We start from the raw sequence: 17,617 nt of genomic DNA, 5'->3' as shown, positions 1-17,617 counted from the left end.
AATTAATCACAGTTGCAAGATGAGGAACGCAGGCGCCATCAGCAACTAGAAGAAATCAGAAAGCGAGAAGCAGAAGAAAGAGCAAGGCAAGATGATGAACGCCTTCATCAAGAGGAGGAGCGAGCTAAGAGGGAAACCAATGAAAAGGTTAGAGTTTGAGTTTCTGCCAAACAGCCATGGTGTCAAATTATTTTAAAGTTTTTTTACTTATCTGGTTACACCACTTGATTATTCAAAATACTTCATTTTTAATATGGTTCTATGTCATTGTATATTGTGGATTTCTGTGTAGGTAATGATATGAAAACATATATTACAGTACCTGTCATCATCATCATCCCAACTCCAGTATAAAGATAGTCAACAGAGTTATCCGAGTCATCATTTCCAACGGAATCAACTAGTTATCAGCTGCTCCTGCTCTTGGCCTAATATTCTTGGCCTCAAAAGCTGCTATTTTTTGTCTCACAAATTATGCAAGGGCCAAATGTGAGTGTCCAAAGTACCCAGAATTTAGTGCATTGGACTGTTGGGTTCATTGATCGATGTATATTAGTGATTTTTTTTTCTGAATACCAGCGTCATTGTAAAAACGATTAAAATTGAAGAAAAGAGTCAAGTGAGAATCAGAAAAAAATGCAGATGCTACAAATGTAAAACAGAAAATGTCAGAAATATTCAGCAGGTCAGATGACGTGGGAAGATGCTTATCTAGTCAATGAGTGATTGGGAGCAGTTAGAGGGGGAGAACATAGACAAAATAATGTAGGTGTGAAATGCAGAGCACGAGGACAAACTCATCAGGTCGGGTTGGGCATGCATTTTATTTCCTGAAAAAAAAAGACGAAAAACAAGCCTTTCTAAGTAACACTTAAATGAAAAATAATTAGTCACAGAGTTATACAGCACCAAAATGGGCCCTTCACTCAATCTCAGCAAAAATGTCCACCTGTGCTCATCCCATTTGCCTGTGTGTCACCCATGTTCCTCCAAAGCCCTCCTAACTATGTATATGATTAAACATTATAACTGTACCTGCCTCTACAGCTTGTTCCATATCTCTGGTGTATGATATTTACCTCCGGTTAATAAAACTAAGGATCAATAGTTGCTTTAAGCTTCTAAAATGTGATTGTGTATACACTTATGATACCTTTACCCCCTTTACAATTGTACTATTTTTAGTTACATTTGGGGCAAATCTTTCAAGCAAGTGCCAGGTTCATTTTATCACAAATCTGTTAGTCCCGTACTAACACTGTTTTAAAATCTGGTATTGAACCTTCGACGATTGTATTGTTTGCTGCTCGTGTACTGATCTGGTGGCGTCTCCATTGGGTTTCGATAAGGCAGTATAAACGTCCCTCAAACCATTTAAATCCATGTGCAGGAACAGTTGTTAGAACAGTGGGTAAAATATTTCATGTAACGTGGTTAGTCCAGGTGCATTTAATGACATAGAAAATAGGTGCAGGAGTAGGCCATTCGGCCCTTCGAGCCTGCACCGCCATTCAATATGATCATAGCTGATCATCCATCTCAGCATCCTGTACCTGCCTTCTCTCCATACCCCCTGATCCCTTTAGCCACAAGGGCCACATCTAACTCTCTCTTAAATATAGCCAATGAACTGGCCTCAACTACCTTCTGTGGCAGAGAATTCCAGAGATTCGCCACTCTCTGTGGGAAAAATGTTTTTCTCATCTCGGTCCTAAAAGATTTTACCTTATCCTTAAACTGTGACCCCTTGTTCTAGACTTCCCCAACATCGGGAACAATCTTCCTCCATCTAGCCTGTCTAACCCCTTAAGAATTTTGTAAGTTTCTATAAGATCCCCCCTCAATCTTCTAAATTCTAGCTGCACGTATGACAGTTGCACGTATGGAATTATTTTTGATGTTACAACTTTTAAAGTTTTTTTATCATTTAGTTTTTTTATCAATGTTCTGGAGAATTTGTGAATTTCCGTGGCTGCATTGGGCCCTATGAGGTAGATGCAGCCTTCCAGCAGAATACTGTACCAGGACCCATGCTGAAAGAAAAAGAGGACCAAGCACAGGGAGTTGGTGATCTTGGGGCCTGAAAAAGATTTGCACCATTACTTTCCATCATTCTATTCTCTTTTAGTTCACGATATATACTACAATTTTTGTTGTAATGTCAGCAATTTTTTTTAAATTCTCTTTTGATTACTCTGAATTTGAGGAAACTAATTGCATACTTACTTCACACTACTTTAGAGCACAACTTGGAGACCAGAAGAACAGGCAGAAATTAATTATAAAAAAGGAGTTTTTAATCTAAATTTAGCAGAAGATAGGCGTGGGTTTTAATACTTTAAAAAATCTCTGCATTTTGTTTTCAGTCTGAAATAACAGATATTCTGATTGTGTTGCGTTACAAGCTGACTAACAACTTTCTGGTTTCCATTAGAGAAGACAAGAAGAAGAATATTACACACGTTTGGAAGCTGAAAGACGTAGACAACAAGAAGAAGCTGAGAGGAAGTTACTCCAACCTGATGAACCTGGTCTGTACAGGCCTCCCCTTCCACGGGACTATGCTTCTGAAAGCCAGCAGTATGAAATTCCTCCCCCATCCCATTCATCTAACGCTCCTCCCCCTCCTCAGAGAAACATTTCTTACATCAAAACACAGATCGTCTCCCCTGACAAAGTTTATACTGCCAAGTTTGTCCCATACAATGATGAGGATGAGGAAGATGCAAATCTTTCAGGTCAGGATAAGTACTCCATTACAAGAAAATCGTATGGTGAACTGCCTGTTGCCCCTAAGCAGCCGGCATTCATTCGTCAACCCCGCCCGGTTTCAGATGGCTGCTATCTTTCAAACTCATTCCGACCACCATCTGCCAATGCCAACAGTACTGCTCCAAAAACTGGTGTCCCACCTCCCCCTCCAACCAAACAGAGCTTCATGCCACAGAGTGATTTAAAAGGTAGAGACAAGTACAAGTAACAATCTTGTACTTTTTATTCTTTTAGACTTTCTTGGTTTCTGCAATTTCCTGATTGAGAATGTAACTTTCTTCCTCCAAAATAACACCCAATTTTACTTGATTCAGGAATCAATCAATCGTTTTACCTTAAAGTCACTGAATATTTTCTCTTCAAACTCTTATCTACAAATTCTTCTATCCTATCCTCTCGAATATTATAATTGCACACCCCTAATAATTCTGATGGATGGCTAATATAGATTTTATTTTTGTAAGTTATTCCAATCAAAGTACTGTTGGTTTTGGTTTTGTTCTGTGAATGAATGCTCCTTTAAAGCCCCTCCATATACAGGAAAATAATTTGGCAGATTGGAATGCTTGCAGTCTTTACCAATTTTGGGGATTATTTCAAAGCTTTTACTATTCCTGTTGCAAAGGGGAACTGATCTGGTGTAATGTAACCTAGCATTACGAATAATTAGTTGTGAACCTGCAGCTTACCCCACTTCTTGAGACGGCCAATTTAGCCAATATACGGCAATATTCAAATTTAATGGTAAATTAAATTTTAAGGAACTGTAGATGCTGGAATAAAGCAGAAAATCCTGGGAACATGTGATGAATGATCCTGGACTTTAAACGTTAACAATTTCCCTTTCCACAGATGCTGTGTGATCTGAGCTTTTTGAGCATTTTCTATTTTTATTTCAAATTTAATAATTGGCTGTATAAGCAAATTGTTAATCAGTGGGTAATCGAAGGCTTCACAATTATTTAACAGCAATGCTTAGAATGCAATGTGGCTATAATTTTGTTTTTGCTCTTAAAATTTGGCCAGTGTTGCATTCAGAATCTTTCATTGTCACCTAACACTCTCATATGCCTTAAACATTTGATTCTTAATTCTGTCATTAATCAAATCTGCTTTAAAATAAAAACTGATGCATGCTTTATTGAATGGGTAGTGAAATAAACTTGTTTAGTTTGAAATTTCCGCTTAGCATAAAGTCAGACATTTTTAAAGAAATTATACCAAAAAAATTACTATCTTCAAGGTGAACAATCATTTTCAGTTAGATGGTCATATATGATTCAATTACAGACTTTATATTGGTTTGGAAGCTTTTTCAGTATGACACCCATTGTTTCCATTCGTAGATTTTGATGGTTAACTCTGGAAGGTTAGAGATAAGTAATTAGTTCATTCTGATGATGAGATTGGCACTGTAAAATCTTCAACATGTCACCTCACTGTATCAGAGCAGAGGTTAGATGTTCTTATTATTCTGGGCTAAAATAAAGGGAAAGAGAGAGTAACCAAGCAAATAACAAAATCAAAGCAATTTTGAAGATGATGAAAGAACAATTTAAAAAGAAAATCCACACAAAAAAATGTATGTGACTCCACAAAGATTTACAGCTGGCTGTTCAAATAAACTGATCCTCATTAATGCTCTGTATAGCCAACTACCATATTATTAAACTATAATCAACTGTTTTGCCTATATTTTCACATGACATGGAAGGCTATTTAGCTTTTAGGAGGGAAATATGTAGTTATTACAAGAAATTCAAAGGAAAATTGATAGGCATGTGTGAGAAGGAAATCTCAGTAGTATGGAGAAATGAGAGGGAGCCGATGAGTCTAATGATTCATAAGATTGCCTCATAAGATGGTAGGAGTCATGGGCTTGAGAGAGGAAGTCAGAATTGCCTTGCCTGCAAGCAACAACACATTAAAAAAAAAAAAAAATGTGCATTGCAGTTAGTGCGTCACTGGTTGAATTTTAGGAGTGACTAGACCAAGGGGGAGCTGTTGGGTCCCGTCCCCTCAATGCGCACTAACCAAACCACCCCCCCCCCCCCCCCCCCCACACGCAGACACTAGCCACCACCTGGCCCCAGACACACGCACACACTAACCACTCCCTTGATATGATATTAATATTATTCATTCATTCCTTTTACCCCATCCCCCGCCCTATCCACTCACGCATAGCTCCCAACTCGCAGGCGCGGCTAGAGAGGGCAGGGTCAGAGAGAGGGGCAGATGCAGAGAGGGCGGGGAGGCAGAGAGGGAGGGGGTAGAGTTTTTAGGGTGGGGGGGGGGGGGGGGCACAGCGTCACAGGGGAGGGCTGGTTCCCGAACCCAATACTCCCTCACTCCAGCTGCAGCTTCAGCTCTGGGCTCCAGCTCCGGGCTCCAGCTGCAGGCAAAATCGCAGCGCGAGCAGACGGCAGGCAGGCAGATCCATTGTGGCGTCGTCAACAAAAGCGCCGGTTTATTTTCTAAGTTTTATCGGATTTGTGAACATTTTCATAAATAACTCGAGAAATAAAGGACAACATTTTCAGGTAAGGCGATTTCGGGCTCCAGGGAGTAAATCTCTACCCGAATATGTAAAAATGTTACCGTTGGAGCATCGTTTTTTCGAGAAGATGTGACAACACACAAAACAAATAAATACACTCACACACACATCCAAAATCAGAGATTTATAGTTATAATAAGGATGTATGAGAATCCATTCAAAAGGCTTATTTGAGTGGTGTAGTTGCACCCTCACAGGCTGTTTTTGTTTATCGTGAAACAGTTCATGCCACTTCTGGAATTAAGATCAGACCTCTTAAGAAAACGAGAGTCTGCAATCCTAATTTTGAATAACTGATCACTGGTGCTAAAGGTAAACTTGTGTAACAAATTTTTCACCGCTAAGGTAAATATTCACCTTTTCAATTTTGGAGTGTTCTTCACGAGAATTTGTAGCCACTCTTATGAAATTATATTCAGGTTTATTTTGCTGCCATTCAATTTCAAGAATAGATTGCTCATATCAAGCATATTTGTGAACATCTAATTATGATGCAAGTAATTTTAAGAAAAATATTTTATTAAACTAGGATTTACTACATATGGAGGGTCATCAGCAAGTAATACTGGGGCAAATGACATTTACAAAGGCCCAAGAGAGAAGCGCGTTGAACAAAATAAAGGGTAAGATTTGAAAAAAGTTATCAATTGAAAAGTTGGAATTGTGGGAAATTCTAAAATTGAACTGTTTCACTGCATTTACACAAATATTTTCTGTGCATGAAGCTAGTATTGTGGAGTATGTTTATAAAGTGCATGCTAATCTTAGTTGTATCGTTAAAGCCCTTGGTGATTGTTGGTGAATATGATTTTAATGTCTGACTGTTGCTGAACTGCCAGCAAAATATCAATTTCATTAAACATTTTTGTCTTGGGACTAAAAATCTCAAAAACTTAACATTAATTTGCTGATGATCAAGTTTTCATAAAATGCTGATTATCTTCAGATGTACATGGAACCACATCAAGACTCAATGTTAATTTTAAAACCAAATTCAATTGATGTGCAAGCATATTCTGTAAGATGAAGAGCTCTGAAGTGACATACCTTCCTAGAACTCAAATCCTCTGAAGACCGGGGAGTTTACATAATTTTGTATAAGAATTAACAGCATTTATTGGTGCATAATTGTGTATTTATTATAATGATAGAGCAGAAGAAATCCATTTCAGTAATGCAATTAGTCCTGATATTTCCCCTTTCCCCTAGTCAGCATGCCATCTATTTATTCATGCTGACTCTCTACTCTGCATTGGTCCACTCAGGCAATAAAAACAGACCCATTGTTTCTGCGTGTTCGTGTCCCACCGAACTTATTTCCACATACCTTGACTCGATCTTATTCCCCCTGGTCAAATCTCTCCCTACCTATGTCCAAGACACCTCACACGCTCTTCGTCTCCTCCATGACTTCTGTTTTCCAGGCTTCTGTTCCCTCATCTTCACCATGGATGTCCAGTCACTCTACACCTCCATCCCCCACTAGGAGGGTCCTAAGGCCCTCCGTTTCTTCATCGACTGCAGAACCAACCAATTCCCATCTACCGATACTCTCCTCTGCCTAGCGGAGCTGGTCCTTACCCTCAACAACTTTTCCTTTGACTCCGCCCATTTCCTCCAAATCCAAGGCGTAGCTATGGGCACGCGCATGGGCCCCAGCTATGCCTGCCTCTTTGTAGGGTACGTCGAACAATCCTTGTTCGAGGCGTACCATGGCCCTATCCCCGAACTCTACCTCCGCTACATTGACGACCGCATTGGTGCTCAAATTCACCTGGATCATTTCCGACATCTCTCTACCGTTTCTTGACCTCACTATCTCTATCACCGTTAATAGACTACTGACCGACATCTACTACAAACCCACTGACTCCCATGGCTATCTGGACTACACTTCTTCCCACCCTGGAATCTATCCCCTACTCCTATCCCCTATCCCATCTCCTCCCCTTTTGGCTTTCCACAGAGACTGCTCCCTCCGTAACTCCCTGGTCAATTTGTCCCTTCCCACCCAAACCACCCCTCCCCTGGTACATTTCCTTGCAATCGCAGGAAATGCTGCACTTGACACAGTCCCAACTCCATCTTTAAAGTCACCAATAACACAAATATTGTTGGACGAATTATGGATAATGATTAATCAGAGTATAGTAGGGAGAGTAATCGTTTGATTGAGTGGTGCCAGAACAACCTTAGCCTCAACGTCAATAAAACAAAGGAACTGATTGACTGTAGTAAAGAAAGGCCATGGATCCACAAACGATCTTCATCAACAACTTTTAAGTTCCTAGACACGACACATTGATGCAATCTTAAGAAAGCTCATCAACACCTCTACTTCCTTAGAAGATTAAAGGGATTTGGTACGTCAACTAATACACTTCTACATGTGTATGGTAGAGAGCATATTGACTGGTTGCATATGTCCGAAGAAGGGTTTCGGCCCGAAACGTTGCCTATTTCCTTCACTCCATCACTCTGCTGCACCCACTGAGTTTCTCCAGCATTTTTGTGTACCTTTGACTGGTTGCATCATGGCCTGGTTTGGCATCTCAATGTCCAGGAATTACGGAAAGTGGTGAGCACCGCCTGGTCCATCACGGTACTTACCATCCCTCCATTGAAGGGTTCTGTCGGAGGTGCTGCCTCAAAACAGTAGCCAGCATCATCAAGGACCTATACCTGGCCATGCTCTCATTTAACTGCTGTTATCAGGAAGAAGTTATAGGAGTCTGAAAAGGGTTTCGGGTTCAGGAACAGCTTCCCAACAGCCATTGAACTATTGAACACTATGAACTCCCAACTAACCTCAGAACTATCTTAGTTGCACTATGTACTTTGATCATTGTTTTGCACGATATTGTTTTTTATTTAATTAACATTTATCTATTGAGTACTGTGTTTATAGATCTGTTGTGCTGCTACAAGTAAGAATTTCATTGTTCTGCTTCGGAGCATATGACTCTAGTCTATGCCTTTATTCTGACTACCAAAATGCATGACTCCGCACTTTGCTACACTTTATTCCATCTGCCACTTCTCCGCCCACTCTGCAAACCTGCCCAATTTCTTCTGCAGAGTCCCTGCTTCCTCTACAATACCTGCCCCTCCACCTATTTTCGTACCATCTGCAAACTTGGCAACAAAGCCTTCAATCCCCTCATCCAAATCACTAATATACAATGTGAAGAGTAGCGACCCCAGTACTGACCCCTGCGGAACTCCATTAGTCACTGGCAGCTAACCAGAAAAATACCCCTTTATTGCCACTCTTTTGCCTTCTGCCAAAGCGGGCAGATGGGGCTCGTCAGCCTGGGAAGGCAGTCTATCTAGTAGAGGGAAAACTGATTTAAAACCTCCACTGCCTTGAGGCATTACCCAGTTATGGAAAAGGTTCCAGGAGTAAACCTCAAGAAAATCCAGTCGGAGCCCCTAGGGCAGTTCGTCGTTGTCTACAACCTCGCTCTGGCAGCTCCTACGACGACGCTGGTGCCAAACTGTAACAGCCCTGCTGTTCCTTTGGATTGATCAGCAACGTGGAGGGGGGGGGGAAACGTGCTGCATGGGCAACAGTCTGTCCGCCATATGACATCGCCTGGGCTTGCATCCGACTACACATCACCTGCAAACCTACAACCTGGAGAGGACACTCCAGCTGCGGCGTTGACACAACACAGGGAGCAACAGTTACCAGTTATAAGTCATCGCTAGTTTGGAGTAAAGCGAGGCGCCAGGGGTTGCTCTCGACGGTGGGATTTTTGGATCTCACTGGACAGCTACCGCCTGCCTCAAGCTGGGCAGCCCCCAGCCAATAAGGTGCTGTCCCGCCACGGTCTGCTATCCTCACTGGGTGCACGAGGATTAGGAACTATCCGAACAGCAGATCGCAACCGTCGCACCTACCAACAAAAGAACACATCAAAAGAGACCAGCTCTAAAACTGGGAACTTGGAATGTCCGGACAATGATGACCGGCCTCTCTCAAAACCTACAGGATATCAGCGATTGCAGGAAAACAGCTGTCATAAACAACAAGCTCAAGAGACTCAACATAGACATAGCCACCCTTCAGGAAACAAGGCTGGCAGACTATGCACACTGAAGGAGAAGGAGTTTTGCTGGCAGGGAAGGACTCTGACAAGCCCAGAGAGTACAGAGTAGGCTTCACAGTAAAGAACAGGCTGCTAAACACGCTGGAACCAGGCAGTAATGGCTCAGAGCGACTCCTGACTCTCCACCTCAACACCACTGCAGGCCCAGTCACCCTCACCCTTGTCAGCGTGTATGCCCCAACACTGTCCTCCACATCAGACACAAAGTTCTCCACATGAGAACCTCGCATCCATCAGCAGCAGCATCTCCAGCAAGGAAGAACTTGTTCTCCTGGACGACTTCAACGCCAGAGTGGGCGCAGACCATGAATCGTGGTCTTCCTGCCTTGGGCAGTTTGGTGTGGGGAAAATGAATAATAACTGACAGCGACTACTTGAGCTGTGCACTTATCATGACCTGTGCTTCGCCAACTCGTACTTCCAGACAAACCCCAAGCACAGGGTTTCCTGGAGACACCCACGCTCAAAGCATTGGAATCAACTGGATCTGATCCTCATCAGACGTGCCGCCATCAAGAACGTTCTCCACGCACGCTCCCACCACAGTGCGGACTGCGACACAGACTACTCTTCGGTGTGTTGCAAGATCAGGCTGCAGCCGGGATGCAAGCAGAAGCCTGCACGTGGCACATCCCAGGCCATGCTGACGACAGAACCTGTACCACAGTGACGGACTGAAGTAGCCAATTGTGCAACCACCGACCATCAACCGTCACTGACCGACCGGAAAGACGTGATATAGAAGATGGCCGGACACGAGGAAGTAGAAGACTGCAGCCAAAGAGGTTTTACCATACCAAGAAGCAGGGAAACCCCCGCATTGATGTCAGTAAGATGCCCCGTCCAGATCTCGTGCAACAGTTTGTAGAGGCTTTTGAGAAAAAACTTGGCACCTCATGGCCTGGAGACTGCAACAGAGAATTGGGAAATTCTGCGGGACACCATGCACCGCATAGCCTTGGCTAGCTTTGGGAAGAAGACCTCGAAGACGCACGGCCGGTTTGAGGACAAGTCAACCGAGATGACTCCCGTCATCTAAGTTAAGCGCGCCGCCGTAGCCGAGTACAAGCTGTCAACTAACAAGTAGAACCTGCAGATCCTCAGGGCTGCCAGGAGCAAGGTTCTGCAGACTGCCAGGCATTGCGCCAATGACTACGGCTGAGGTCATCCAGATGGCCGCCATAACAGGGAACGTCAGGGGAATGTACAATGCCATTAAGAAGGCACTGGGCCAGTCCAGAGCAAGACAGCCCCCCTCAAATCCTCCACTGGGGAAGTAATCACAGACGAATGCCAGTAGATGGAGAGATGGATGGAACACTACTCCGACCTCTACTCGAGAGAGAACACTGCCCCCCTCAGCCCTTGATGCCACCGAGTGCCTGCCGACTGTGGATGAATTGGGCACAGAGCCGAAGGTAGAAGAGCTCAGCAAGGCCATTGACAGCCTGGCCTCAGGCAAGGCCCCATGCAGTGACGGGATTCCCCCTGACTTGATCAAGCATTGCAAAACTACCTTACTGCTTCCTTTGTATGAAATCCTCTGCCAGTGCTGACAAGAAGGAGCTGTACCGCAGGACATGAGGGATGCCACGGTCATTACCCTCTACAAGAACACGGGCGAGAGAAGCGACTGCAACAACCTGTTCTTCGCCAACTCGTACTTCCAGACAAACCCCAAGCACAGGGTTTCCTGGAGACACCCACGCTCAAAGCATTGGCATCAACTGGATCTGATCCTCGTCAGACGTGCCGCCATCAAGAACGTTGATGTGGCCCTTGTGGCTAAAGGGATCAGCGGGTATGGAGAGAATCCAGGTACAGGATACTGAGTTGGATGATCAGCCATGATCATATTGAATGGCGGTGCAGGCTCGAAGGGCCGAATGGCCTATTCCTGCACCTATTTTCTATGTTTCTAACTAAAGAGGCATCTCCCTCCTCAACATCGTCGTCAAGGTCTTTGCTCGGGTCACCTTGACCCGCCTGCAGAAGCTGGCAGAACGTGTCTACCCAGTCACAGTGCGGTTTCCGAGCTGGAAGGTCAACAGTAGACATGGTCTTCTCCCTTCTCCAGGAGAAGTACAGAGAACAGCGGATGGCCCTGTATCTTGCTTTCATTGACCTCACCAAGGCGTTCAATCTCGTCAGCTAAGATGGCCTATTTAAGGCTCTGCCAAAGATCGGCTGCCCACCAAAACTGGAGAGCATGATAGAATCCTTCCACATCAACACGAAGGGGACAGTGCAATTCAATGTCAGCTTCTCTGAGCCCTTCAACATCCACAGTGGCTTCAAACAAGGCTGCGTCCTCGCTCCCACTCTTTGGGATTTTCTTCGCTCTGCTCTTGAAACATGCCTTTGGCATTGCAACCGAGGGGATCTACCTGTGTACTAGATCAGATGGCAGGCTCTTCAACCTCACCGGCCTCAGAGCAAAGACAAAAGTACGTGAAGTTCTCATCAGAGGTATGTTGTTTGCCGACGATGCTGCAGTTGTGTCCCACACCCAGCAGGAACTACAGGGGTGGAAGATTGCAACCTTCACGTGGTCCGCCCTGTTTCGACTAATAATGCAATCAACTCGACTTGCACAAACGAAAGATGAAGCAGGAACTCCAGTCACTGATGGACCGCTTCTATCAGGCATGCGAGGACTTCAGGCTGACCATCAGCCTGAAGTAGACGGACATCTTGGGGCAGGATAGAGTGGCGCCGCCTGTCATCACCATCGACAACTATGAACTTGGTGCCTTCCATCAGTTCATGTACCTCGGCTCCACCATCACTGACAATCTCTCCTTGGACACAGAGATTGATAAGAGGATTGGGAAGGCAGCTACAACTCTCGCTCGCCTCACAACTCGAGTGTGGACCAACCCAAAGCTGACAGTGAAGACAAAGACAGCAGTCGACAATGCCCGTGTCATCAGCACACTACATATGCCAGGCAGGAGAGATGACTCAACACCTTCCAACTGAGAAGCATCCGCCGTATCCTGGGCATATCCTGGCAAGACAACGTGTCCAACGCTGAGATCCTGTCTCGTGCTGGCCTTCCCAGTATGTACACTCTACTCAGGCAGCGGTGGCTGGGCTATGTCCACCGCCTGGAGGATGGCCGTATTCCAAAAGACATCCTCTATGGAGAGCTGACATCTGGGAGAACCATCGGCCGCCCCCAGCTACATTACAAGGATGTCTGTAAGAGAGATATGAAGGCGCTAGACATCGATGTGGAGTCCTGGGAGAGCCTTGCAGCTGACCGCACGACGTGGAGAGGTACCCTGAACCAACATCTCAAAACGGAGGAAGAGAAACTGTTGAATGCAGCGGCAGACAAGCGGGCACGCAGAGATTGGACGCAGCAACTTCAACAAACCAGAGACCACAGACAAATGTGACCTTTGCGACAGAGACTGTCACTCCCGCATTGGTCTCTTCAGCCACAAGCGATGCTGCTCTGGCCGAGGTTTGGAGCAAGCAGCCAACAACTAGGATGCATCACCCATGGTCAGTCATGATCGAGGGGGGCCTACGAATTGCCTTCTGCCATCCTGCCAACCTGCTAGCCATACTAGTATCTGCCCTTTGATACCATGATTCGACCACCGGCTTGCACCCTATACCATCTTGAAGCTGCGGTCTCCGGTGGGGAAGCACCGATTCAGGACTTACCTGGACTTACCTTGTCTGCACATCTGGACGCTTGCAGCGGCGACTCCGGAGGGTTGTGGTCCCGACCAGGGTGGAAAATGGAGGAGGACTGACCAAATTTTGTGCCTTCCACCAAAGTGATGAATGCCGTGGCGAATGTTTGTGTTCAATTTTTATTGTGTATTGTGTGGTCTTTTTTTTTTAATTGTACCGCTGCTGGCAAATTCATTTCACTGCACTGTATGTGCAAGTGACGAATAAAACTTGACTTGACGTGGGCTCTGATCTTTCTTAGCAAAGGCTTTCTGAAAATCTAGATAAACAACACTGACTCTCCTTTGTCTGTCCTGCTATTTACTTCAAAGAATTCCAGCAGATTTGTCAGGCAAGATCTCCCCTTCACATAACCATGTTGACCAGCCTATTTTATCATGAACCTCTAAGTACTCTGTAACCTCATCCCTTATAATGGACTCTTACCAAGCACTGGTCAGAGTAACCAGCCAGTAGTTTCCACTATTCTGCTTTGCTCCCTTCTTGTCCAGCTGGGTAATATTAGCAATTTTCCAATCATCTGGAACCACTCCTGATTCTAGTGATTCTTGAAATATCACTCTTATTGCCTCCACGATCTCGAAAGCCATCTCTTTCGGAACCCTAGGGTTCACATGACGTATCCACCTTCAGCCCTTTCAGCTTCCCAAGCACCTTCTCCTTAGTTTCCACAGTCTTCCACTGTGAAGAATGATGGAAAAAAATTATTCATCTTCTCTGCCATTTCTTTATCCCCCATTATCACTTCTCCTGCATCATTTTCCTGTGGTCCAACATCCACTCTAGTCTTTCTTACTCTTTACATAACTGAAGAAACTTGCTATCCTCTTATATATTATTGGCTGGCTTACCTTCATATTTCAAATTTTCTCCCTGTATTGCTTTTTTAGTTACCTTCTGTTCTTTAAAAGCTTCCTAATCCTCTGGCTTCCCACTAATCTTTGCAATGTTATATGCCTTCTCTTTTAGTTTTATATACTATTCTCGACTTCCCTTGGCAGCCACGCTCGCCTTATTGTCTCCTTAGAATATTTCTTCCTCTTTGGAACGAAAAGATCCTGCATCTTCTGAATTATTACCAGAAATTCCAGCCATTGCTGTTCCACTATCACTCCTGCTAGGGTCCCTTTCCAGTCAACTTTGACCAGCTTCTCCCTCGTGCCTCTGTAGTCCCTTTTGCTCAGCTGTAAGACCAACACATCCGATTTCATCTTCTCCCTCCCAAATTGCAGGTTAAACCTTATCAGATTGTGGTTGCTACCTCCTAGTGGGTCCTTTACCTTGAGTTCCCTTATCAAACATTCACTACACAACATTAAATCTGTAATTGCATTTTCCTGGTAGGCTCCACTAAAAGCTGCTCTAAGAAACTATCTCGGAGGCACTCTTCAAATTCCCTTTCAAATTCCTGTACTAACCTGATTTTTCCAGTTTATCTGCATATTGAAATCTCCCATGACCATGGTAATATTGCCTTTCTTACATGCTGATTGTATCTCCTGATGTACTCTATTTCCTGGCTGTGAATAACTTCCATTCGGGTCTTTTTACCCTTATAATTTCTCAACTCTACCCACAACGACTCTACATCTTCTGATCCTATGCCACCCCTTGCTAATGACCAAATTTAATTCCTTACCAGCACTGCTACGCCACCCCATCTGCCCGCCTGTCTGTCTGTCCAATAGGACGTATAATCTTGAATATTCCGCTCCCGGCTCCGATCCTCTTGCAGCCATGTCTCTGTAATACCCACATCATACCTACCAATTTCTAACTGTGCTACAAGCTCATCCACATTGTTACTTATTCACCTCCACTCATCTTACACCGGTCCCTATTTTACCCAACCTTACTCTCTTATCCCTTCTTAAAACTTTCCATCCTATTACTGCTGGAGACTTCTGTAACTTTTCCTGTACTCTCCCTTTAACGCCAAATTTACACTTCCAATTTGTTGACCCCCTCACTATTTAGTCTAAAGATCTATCTACGGCCCTAGTTATATGGTTTGCCAGGAGTATGGTCCCAGCCGGGTTCAAGTGGAGTCCTTCCCGTCGGAACAGTTCCCTCTTTCCCTCTGCTTCTCCAGTCCCTTCCCAACTACATCAGGCACACTTTGCTAAATTCCAAGAGGAAGAGTGTTTCTAATGTGGTGGACACTTGTTTCACAAAAAAAACCTACTACTCAACTATTAAACATGAAAGCTTACAAAATATTTTAACTCACATGATTATTTTGTATTGGGTAATGCCATTACTTTTTCTAAAAATCAGGTGGAAGCTACGGCAGTTACTTCAAAACTTGTCCTATGTGTTCAATGAACTCAAACAAAAATATTGCATAGGGTGCATAAACATTTACAACTTAAAAATAATCATCTTTAAATATAGTATGATAGATTTTAAAAATTAATTTGAAAAATATATTAAATATAATGAAGCATATTACATTCAGTTTGGGAGAAAAAAAGCAAATAATTATAAGAGAATTAATCCACCCTAAAATTGTATAAACCCCAAGATTTGTTATTTTTCTTTCAGAATCCTCAGCCAAGGCCCAGAGGTCCCTGCGGTGAAAGGATCCCCAGAAAACTTAACGTTCAAAGAACGTCAACGTCTTTTCTCACATGGACAAGATATTTCCCACAAAGTAAAGGCATCACGAAAATTGATGGAACTAGAAAATGAGCTGAACACAAAATAAAATTAACGCCTTAACTCGGTTGCAAGCTCATTACAAAATGTTTCTAGTTTGTACAGTGTGTTTAAATCTTATAGACTATTAGAACTGTAAAATAGGATGTAGGAAATTAAATTTCCACTGAATTGCATACCTAAGAATATTATTTAGCTAAACAATTTGAGCACTGTTAATTTTTTTTAAATGAAATTAAATGAAGGTAATCACTTTAACGAAGTCGGGGTTCCGAATTTTCTAGCATACAGAGTACACTATACTTGGAGACAGTGTTATAGTGAAGCTAAAGTGGTGTATTTCAAAATTGTTAACTAGTAACTTAGAAGCTTCTAAAATGTATTGAACAAGTTCTTGCTTATCCAGCAGCTGGTGCCTCAATTGTTTCAGCTATGCATTAGGTGGCTAATCAATGGGAAGTGTGGTCCTCATTCTACTTCTAAAAAAAAGCTTTCTTTGTGCATTTTAATTTTTTTAAAGGTCTGATTCCAACTAAAATTTCCTCAGCTAAGTGTTCTGATCTGGACTTTAGTTATTGAACGGTTTTCTGTATAATATTGTGGTCTATAATTGTATTTAGGGATAAATGAACACTTCACAACATAGAGTAGACTTCCACTGCCTTAGGAAAGGAATCACTTTATACAATATGTACGATAATTAAATTGTCTTGTCAGATTGGAGTGTACATATTTTTTTTACTTATTGAACTGTTTCATATGTGAAACAGTAGAGTGCTGTATCATTTCAACTGTGTAACAAGAAGCAGCGGATAAAGTAAATGGGAGTAAACCCCCCTCATGAAGGAAAACCTTGGAGCTTGTAGAAAAGTGCACATATGTGTAGGTAATTCAGCATCTTGAATATCAACAGCTTGGTACAAACAATGAAACAAATTACTGTCATTTTATAAATGAAAAATAAACTACTGTGGTTTCAGTGCTGCTGGTGATATTCAGAACTGATCTGGGAGGATAACTGGTATATTTCAATTAACTTTAAGGATTCTGTTGGGTTTACAGAGTTCTTTGTGTGGTCACCTAGAGTGTTATTAAACTGTTTACTGAGCATCAAAACTGCTGTAGTATCATATTTCTACTGTATTTCACTTGCAACCTATTTTTAATAAATTACTTTGTATGTATTCAGAAGCTGTACCATTTTACTTGCAACTCTAGTATTTAAATAAAATCAGGAAAAGTTGGAACCAGTCGGCAAGTCAGGCAGCATCTATGGACAGAGAAATGCAATTAATATTTCAGGTTTAAGATCTTTATCAGATTTTGAAATAAAAACAGGTGCCAATAATCATTTAAAAATATATTGGATAGTTATATGGATGGGAAGGGAATGGAGGGTTATGGTCTGAGCGCAGGTATATGGGACTAGGGGAGATTATGTGTTCGGCACGGACTAGAAGGGTCGAGATGGCCTGTTTCTGTGCTGTAATTGTTATATGTTATATGGTAATAAGGAGGCAGGAATATGTAACTCTAGGGTGTGGTTAGTATTGCAATGGAGATATCATCCAGTTCATGGGCTAAAGAGACATAATTAATGGGTCTTTTTCAGAATGGCAGGCAGTGACGAGTGGGGTGCCGCAAGGCTCGGTGCTGGGACCCAAATTGTTTACAATATGTATTAACGATTTAGACGAGGGAAATGTTATATCTCTGGGTTATATCTATATTTGTGAATGACACAAAGCTGGGTGGCAGTGTGAGCTGCGAGGAGAATGCTTTGAGGCTGCAGGGTGACTTGGAT

At 43.1% G+C, this 17,617-nt stretch overlaps 1 protein-coding gene across 6 annotated transcripts in view; it reads left to right on the top strand.

Annotated features, from left to right (window-relative positions):
- Nucleotides 1-16,997, top strand: part of afdna (afadin, adherens junction formation factor a) — a 149,863-nt gene extending 132,866 nt beyond the window's left edge. For 2 of the 6 annotated variants that reach the window (XM_055639442.1, XM_055639443.1), the window contains 4 exons: nucleotides 13-147; nucleotides 2,435-2,960; nucleotides 5,862-5,955; nucleotides 15,700-16,997. In XM_055639442.1, the coding sequence (XP_055495417.1) occupies nucleotides 13-147; nucleotides 2,435-2,960; nucleotides 5,862-5,955; nucleotides 15,700-15,862 (918 nt within the window). In that variant the 3' untranslated portion in view covers nucleotides 15,863-16,997. The remainder of the gene's footprint in view (nucleotides 1-12; nucleotides 148-2,434; nucleotides 2,961-5,861; nucleotides 5,956-15,699) is intronic. The other 4 variants (XM_055639445.1, XM_055639444.1, XM_055639446.1 and 1 more) reach the window with 2 other exon arrangements.
- The last annotated feature ends 620 nt before the right edge of the window (nucleotides 16,998-17,617 follow it).

This window comes from Leucoraja erinacea, chromosome 8 (genome assembly GCF_028641065.1).
Source record: "Leucoraja erinacea ecotype New England chromosome 8, Leri_hhj_1, whole genome shotgun sequence".
Taxonomy (NCBI): Eukaryota; Metazoa; Chordata; class Chondrichthyes; order Rajiformes; family Rajidae; genus Leucoraja; species Leucoraja erinaceus.
This window is presented reverse-complemented; position numbering and strand designations above follow the sequence as displayed.